Source organism: Amphimedon queenslandica, unplaced genomic scaffold (assembly GCF_000090795.2).
Source record: "Amphimedon queenslandica unplaced genomic scaffold, v1.1 AMPQUscaffold_12590, whole genome shotgun sequence".
Lineage (NCBI taxonomy): Eukaryota > Metazoa > Porifera > Demospongiae > Haplosclerida > Niphatidae > Amphimedon > Amphimedon queenslandica.
In genome coordinates this window covers 1-8,274 of record NW_003547174.1, presented here as the reverse complement: position 1 = coordinate 8,274, position 8,274 = coordinate 1, and the positions used below count along the sequence as shown (strand labels likewise).

Here is an 8,274-nt window from a genome sequence, read left to right as displayed (position 1 = left end):
ATAATTAAAATGATATCAACAATAAAAGTTGTGACTACTAACTTGTGAAGCCTAATGAGGTTTGGTTCATCCATAAATAAATAGACCCAGCATAATAATTAGAAACTGTTGCCAAAATTCAATTTGATGATCAGTTTCGGGATTAAAACCTGCATACTTTTAATGAAACAAAAAAAAAACATTATATGAATAGTGCCTGACTGTGATTCCAACTGCCTTCAGACTATCCTAGCACGACCTAGTTAGATGTGATTTCCACTGACATCACAGATTCCGACACAGTTAGCCTTAAACTGTCTGAAACACTAAGTTGCCTAAACAAAACATTTGATAGCTATTGTTATAGATACTGGAGTAGCTGTGTTACCATAATACAAGCAAGCACTCCTGTACTTCTTCTCGAGTCCAGCTGTTGACACATAACCGCTTAGAATGATGTCTGTGGTTTAGATATTTTCATCTAAAATGTTCAAAAGAATTAGTAATCTTTGGCTCACCTATTGAAATATTTCAGTGCATCTTAAAAGACAGGAACAGTACTAATAAAACAGCAAAAGCAGAGTCAATAATGGTGGGCAAATGACAAAGAAGACTGCAGCTGCAACTGCCCACGGGCCACTGCCCAGGGACCACAGGCACTGCTCTTCTGCGCATGCTCAGTGTGCGTAACCATACCGCAGAGGTTAAATTAATTATTATGATGTGGTTATTTTTACAACTTACATTAGTTAAAACAACTTTACAAGATGTTAAAAAAACTTAATTTGGTGAAAATAATGCCTCAGATCAAAATTAACCTAAAATTAGTTAAGATAACAAAAAATTGGTTACAATAACTATTAAATTTAGTGGTAAAAGTAACCAACCTGGGGTTATTTTAACTTTTTGTTTTTACAGTCTCAGGACACATCTAAAGAATACATTACAATGAAAGAGATGTTAGCTGATCTTGTTGACCTGTTAGCAGGAAATGCTCCAGTTATTTCTCAGATAAATAATCATCTCTTTTCATCTAATCTCATTCCTAAAGCAGTACATGTTACTGTGGAAAGTACTGCAGGACTCAGTCCTTATGATAGAGCTAATAAAATATTCTCTTCAGTACTAGCAACACTTGAGTGTCATCCTAATCCTAACAGTGTGTTCTCTTCTCTCATTACATCACTACAGAAAGTAGAACTAAAGAGCATGGCATCTAAACTAATGGTAAAATTAAGTAAGATATACAGTATCTTATACCTTACTTATTTATTATCTAAATTTTCATTTATAATAGAAATGAAAGGTGGTCATGTTGATGCTAATCTAGAGCAGGAACCATCAGTCAATAAGGGACCACTTCAACCAGTGGATGTCACTGCACAATCTCACACACCACAACCAACAATCACTGGATCACTATCATCTACTCCTACTACTGTCATTGAGCTCAGTTCAAAGAGTGAAGTTGCTACTAATATTGGAGATCTTATTTCTCTTTTTGCATCTCTTGATTCTAATATAAGAGGTGAGTTTGAGGAACTGGTGGAAAAGGGTAAAGTGAAGCTTAAAGCTGTAGCTAGGAGTGCAGCAGCTTATTTAAGTATTCAAGTATCCGAGTTGAAATATGTTGATGTTGATGAATTATTTGATTCTCTTCAGCCTCATTATGATTTCTTCAGCTTTGGTGTACTTAAACACTTGACAAACTCTTACCTTTCAAATTCACAAACTGAACTAACTCAATACATTGATAGTGTTGATAAATTCTCAGAATCATCACAATTGAAACACATAAGATCAACAATCAAAAAGAAATTATCATCATTACCAGCAGGAGCCTCTCTGACCTCTAGTGATCAAACAAAACCAGTCGTTATTCAGCTAAGCGACAGATGGGACGAAATGACTCTAACTAAATTTAAAAGAGTCCTTCAGTATTACTTTTCGCATAAAGTAGCAGATATATTTACTATAGTGGACATTGAGACTGGTTCAGTTGTTATTACACTGTCGATACCAACTTCACTATTGCAGTCTCTTATTGATGATATCAATATAAACATGACCTCAATGAGTAGATTAGGAATATTAGAAGTTGCTGTTGACAATAAACTGATTTCTATCAGAAGAGAAGATGATAACAATTTTGATGTTTCACTCCATGAATCAGTTAAAGCTGGTGATAGTTTTGAAGTATCAATGCTACTGCAGTTAGGAGCTGATCCTAACAGTAAAGATGAGAGAGGAAAGAGTGCAGTAGAGATAGCTAATGAAGGAGGACACACTCAAATAAAAGAAATACTATTATCCAGTGGAGGTGAGTAATCTAATAGTAATAATTAATACAAACAAAAAATACATCATTGTTACAGTTAACCCTCTCTTAACAAATGCTCTCTATAGTGCACACCTCCTAATGGACAGCACCTAGTGCACCAATTACATTCCTTACTGAATAATATAACCTCCACATAAAGGACACCTGTGTATAACAGTAACTTTCATGTCCCATTGTGTCCATTGCATAGAAGTACATGTACAAGTGATTGAGTTTGACAGTAAAATTTTATTTAAAAAGGAATTATATGCAGTTATACAAAACAGCAATAGAAATTTAGCAAAAATCCTAAAATTATGCAGTCAAAATAATTTTACATCATTATACTAGAGTCTTGTATTCTAATTTAATGTCTCCTATTCACAATAAAAGAGAAAGAATGAAAACAGATAAATACATTAATAAAACGTACAATTGATTTGTTTACTGTCACATAATAAAAAATAGACCACACTTATTACATCCTAGCAGCTGTAAAGTGTAATGACTTACTGGTACAATAACCAGCATTACCTGAAACACACAAACAAACATCATTAATAATATATTTTATTGTTTACCTAGTATACTGTATTAAATTGTAATATACTTGACTAACTGTGTTTATTATTAGGAGGAGAGACAGGAGAGGTGAAGTGGGGCAGTGATAAAGTAACCCTCACTAAACCATCAGCAGGTCAATGTCAGGAAGTGATCAGTCAATTAACGGACAGTCATCAGAACATTAACCTCCATCACTCATCACCTGATATTGTACACCTACTGATGTCACAAGTACTAGATATAAGAACAATAAAGAGGATTCATATAAATTACACTAAAGTAACAAAAGATGTCATCCACTCACTGTCACACAAACTAACAAACAATACTTCATTAGAGGCACTATGGATCAGTCCTAATTCCATCAATGATGATGGAGTCATTGCACTAACACAATCAATAATTAATAATAAAACAATTACTGGCTTATATCTCCTTGACAATCCTGACATCACTTCAACCAGTGCTCAGTCACTAGCTAAACTTTTACTCTACAACCACACACTATCTACCCTTTGGCTCAATGGTACTAATATTGATACTGATGGAGTACTGGTACTGATGGAATCTCTCAGGACCAATAATACACTAAGAAAACTAGCTCTAGAAAATAAACATAAACAAACTTGTTATTCATTACCTTATTATAAAACTATTGAAAACAGATTAGACTTTTGGTAATTATTTCATATACATTATTAGTTTATTAATAAATAATTTATATGTATCATTAACTGGAGAAAACTGAACATGTCGCCAAATTGACTATGCCCCTCATGCCAAAAACACATGTACATTATTCACATGAGAAAAGACAGAGAGAGATTAAATATTATGACATTTAGTTTAAGAGGGGACATTACGCTCAACTTTTGTTGTCCGCAGAGTGTTGGCCACAGTCGGTTGAATCTTCTAGTCTACCTACCCGCATAGACTTCTTTCCTGGCTATCTTCCTGGCATCTCACCCTCAACCCTCTGTCCATGACTCAGAGAAACCAGTTGCCATACTACGTGAAAATATAAACAAACTTTTATAGTTACATGAAAGCCGTAGCAAACAGCAGGCTAGGTAGTCCAGCCTTGAGAACCAGAGCTGGGGGTCAAAACATTTTTAATGGCTGCCAAACTCTCACTACCCTGCCTGTCTTAAAAAGCTGTTGTAACCAATGTGGCTTGTACAATTACACGTGTGCTAATACTAAATATACATGCCTATGATTATTATCTAACAAACTGGGCTTACCACTACAAGTGTACATACTGGCCTGTATTGGTTGCTTTTCTACTGGCACAATAAACTTTAAGACCATGTGCCTAGAGACTTAGATCATGCGCTTTAGATAATTATTATACCGTATAACCCTTTAATTTGGCGGAGTTTTATTTTGGCGATTGGCAGTTTGCAAGCAGAATCGCCAATATTAAAACCGCCAATCATTAATGCGAATGCTCAGTAATGCACATGTACACAAAAATTGCAAAATTAAAAGCCGCCAATTACAATTTTACATCAAAATCACCAAAATAAAGTGCCACCAAAATAAAGCGTTATATGGTATATTAGATACTATTAAGGTGGGGTTTTGGTTTGGTACTTAATGAATTATTTGTGTTGGACTAGGGCATAGCTGGGAAGGAAATAATGAGGGGGCCCAGAGATGAGTGGCACACAAAGTACGCCAAAAATTTGAACAAACCCTTTTTTGGCGCTCATATAGTGCACTAAAATAGCATTGTTACGTATTCAAGTTAAAGCATCAAATTCTTACATTTTTAACAATGATTAATATAAAACGAGTGTTATGTTTTTGCCTACTACTCATTTCTTGTACATTGTATTATTGGCATATGGACATACCGTATAGCTGGAAATATTTGCTGGAATTTAATTTTGCTGTTTGCTGTTCATCATAAAAACGCACAATTTAATTCCGCAAAGCATTATAATTCCACATCATGGCAAGGCTTCATGTATGACAATGTATTTGGCCGATTATCCACTCAAATCTGTAGCAATTTTAAAGATTTTTCCTTTTTTTTATATAAGCTGCTCACGTGATCTGCCACGTTGGCCTTAAAATTTGCTCGAATAGTCGAATCTAGAGAAGAAGATGGCTAACGAGCTGCTTATTATTTATGGGGCGCCAAACAGGACAATAAGCCATCTATTAAAAAGAGAAATATTTTTTGGCAAGGTGCATCTCCAATTCATAAATTGCAGCTCCTATATACAAATAGGAGCTGCTATATATAAATAGGAGCTGCTATATATAAATAGGAGCTGCTGTACATAAATAGGAGCTCCTATATACAAATAGGAGCTGCTATATATAAATAGGAGCTGCTATATACTAGGACAAAAAATTTAAAAAATTATTTAGTGTAGGGTTGAGCCTCTGTTGGATTTAAACCTATAAAATGACACGGGTGATGTCCGGTCATTCATAAGGTACTCTAGTGTGTTGTTGTATGTCACGGCATCAATTGATGTATACATTGAGTTACTCTTCATCACTCCATTCACTAACCAGTAAACATCAGTTGAAGGATTTATGTCAGTAGTTGTGAGACAATCAATACGATATTGAGTGTTATTGAGTTGTGTAATGGATGAGACTAGTGTCCAATTGATTGAATTAATAACTAGAAATACATCAACAATGTTACAAGTACATTAAAAGGCGTAGTAGCAATTATACCTGGTAAGGTCTGTACACCGATTATACTAGCAGGTCCCAGTAATTGTTGATAGGCTCTGACTGTGATGCTATAAGTTGTTCCTCCTCTCAGTCCATTCAGTGTGATTGTATTGTTACTACTTCCCTCTACATGTACTGTCTGCACAGTGTCTGTGTCACTAGTGACATTGACTACATATCCATCAGCATCAGATGAATCAAGTGCAGTCCAACTGACAGTGATAGTGGTAGCTGTCTTGTTGACCTCAGTAAGAGAAGAAGGGGCAGTTGCTGGTACTAATATTATTGGTATCAAAATTATTGGCATCATTCATTAACTTACCTGTTACAGTTGCATTACGTATTCTAATTTCAATACTATTAGGATCATCTGCTAACCTGCACTGATAAATTTGATCTCCAGTGGTTGATTCACTGATTGATCCCCTACTGACATTCATTCCATCCCATGTGATGTCAACAGTATATCTTACAGTGTTGGTACTACTAACTAACTCAGTACCAGGACAATTATTATTATTATCATTACAATTAGTGTAACTAGCCAGTGCAGTACTACCAATGCTCATACTAATGTCATACCATAAGTGTCCAATTTTAGTACAATTCAATTTGTATTCCTGAGGATATACTGTCATATCAGAAGGAAGACCAGCAACAGTAAATGATTCTATCTCTGCAAATCCTACAAATGAAAATTATTACAACAGTAAGTGATTATAGTCTCCTCTTTAGTACTGAATATAGTAGCAGTGATGATGTTAGTACCAGGAGTTGAACAATTAGTGGTTAGACAACACATATACTAGCCATCACCATCTGCCCCAAGAAAGCTTGGAGGATTTATGGAAACACTGAGACTGGCACCTGACCCAGTAGTACATTGAACATTTTCATTGCTACCACCATCACAAGGAATTACTCCATTAGGACCAATCTATTGTCCACCAATCAGAGTAGCACCAGGTAATCCACACTCTATAGGAGTTGGTCTGATGCTACTGTCAGTAAAAAATGATCCATTATTAGTATAACAGGTTCCACCATGCCTCAGGTATATACCTGTAAAAACCTATACAGTTGTTATTATACACATCCAGTGTCTTACCTGAGGAAGGTGGACATTGACTAATAACTTCACTGACACTCAACAAGAAGACAACCACTTGTAGTGAAAGCATTGTTGACCAAAGAAATGCCTGTAGATGTGTTTATGAAACTGAAACTGTTGTGATAGCTCAGCATATACACTGCAAAAAATTAGTAGTTAAAACAACCCATAGGTGGTTACCTCAGTTTCACTAAACAATAGACTTCCAGAACTGAGATAACCTTTTATGGGTAGTTTTAAACAATTTTTTTGCTGGGTAGTTTTGTAAATAGATTTATTGAGTATAGTGTGGCCCACTCCCTGTGTGTACGTGACTACATGATTCAAAAATAGCAGCAACAATGCTACATGATGTTAAAGGGAGTTTACCAGTACAACTTATACAAGAGAGTCTGTAGTGTACATCATGCATGTACATATTTAGGAGGAAAAACTATGAAACTGAAATTATCACAATAATATGCCAGGGCTGCCTGCTCTGCTCAAAAATGCAATTACCGATATTCTGCAGTGTCCTGCAAAATGTTATAGCATAAGGCATGAGTAACACAAATAACTGGCTAATTGTCTAATTCAAAACAGTCATGGAGCCAGAATGATGGTAGCATAAATACTATACACCAACACCAAAATTTCACTAAGATTGATACACCAACTCTGACCACCTCACTAAGAGATACTTACTTAATACCTGCTCACAGGTCAAGCCACTCAGCACATGATGATCACATGACATTTATGCATACAATATTATAATAGACAAATTTCAATAGGACATACAGCAGTAGTGACAGTGCATGTTTTTACTTATAATAAACCAACAGGCAATCTCTTCTCACTGCATTTAAGGGAGCATAAAGAACATGCATTAGACCTATTTATAATACATTCCTGTTTTGTCTTTGAATATTTTTAGTAATTTTTGATCCTATATCTTGTTTTTTCCACTATTGTATCTTCATTTTTGAATTGTTGTTATTATTCATGTATTATTATTATTATCATAAATTAAAGCAGGTTAATGAGGTTGTTTTATTTTGTACATATGTATCTTCTTTATAATTTTAAAGAAAAGTAGTCAAACCTCATAAGGAAATGGGCTAATCTGTGAAAAAAAATTAACATTAGGTTTACGTATAGTGGCAACTGGCAAGCATTGAAAAAGATATTTTCAGTCTTGCTAGTGTTTTTGACAGAATTTGACAAAAGCTCCTTGTTAAGCATTTTCTTTATACAGCAGTTTCAGTTAGTTATTGTCAATTGTTTACTGTAACTTGATTGGATAGTAACACTATAAAAAACACTGCAAACATTAGAATTGATACAAGGACATTGAAAGTAGAGTTACAATAACACTACTGTGATCATAAAAGTTACACTAAAATAGACTAAAATATTATGAATCAATCTAGTGACACTCCAGAACTAAAATGTATATCTAGGAGTGTATGTATGCATAACAAGTAAGTACATGAGCAATGTATACTGCTGTATCACGTAGGCGTAGGAATGATTCAAAAGTTGGAAGGGCTCAACATTAATGTGCATGACTTAGCATGTGAACATGGGGGGGGGGGGCTAAGACATTCTTGCTGAAAAT

The 8,274-nt window shown here is 34.9% G+C and overlaps 1 protein-coding gene and 1 long non-coding RNA gene across 2 annotated transcripts in view; one reads left to right on the top strand and one right to left on the bottom strand.

The window, feature by feature from the left end:
- Positions 1-695, bottom strand: part of LOC109587385 (uncharacterized) — a 1,432-nt gene extending 737 nt beyond the window's left edge. Inside the window, exons 1-3 of the long non-coding RNA XR_002187562.1 lie at positions 368-695; positions 202-314; positions 43-149 (exon numbers count right to left, since the gene is read on the bottom strand). This is a non-coding gene — a long non-coding RNA (uncharacterized LOC109587385). The remainder of the gene's footprint in view (positions 1-42; positions 150-201; positions 315-367) is intronic.
- Positions 696-893: 198 nt separating this feature from the next.
- On the top strand, positions 894-2,307 carry LOC109587382 (uncharacterized). Its single transcript, XM_020003621.1, has 2 exons — positions 894-1,216; positions 1,277-2,307. The coding sequence occupies exons 1-2, from the start codon at positions 928-930 to the stop codon at positions 2,305-2,307; spliced, it is 1,320 nt and encodes a 439-aa protein (XP_019859180.1). The 5' UTR covers positions 894-927.
- The last annotated feature ends 5,967 nt before the right edge of the window (positions 2,308-8,274 follow it).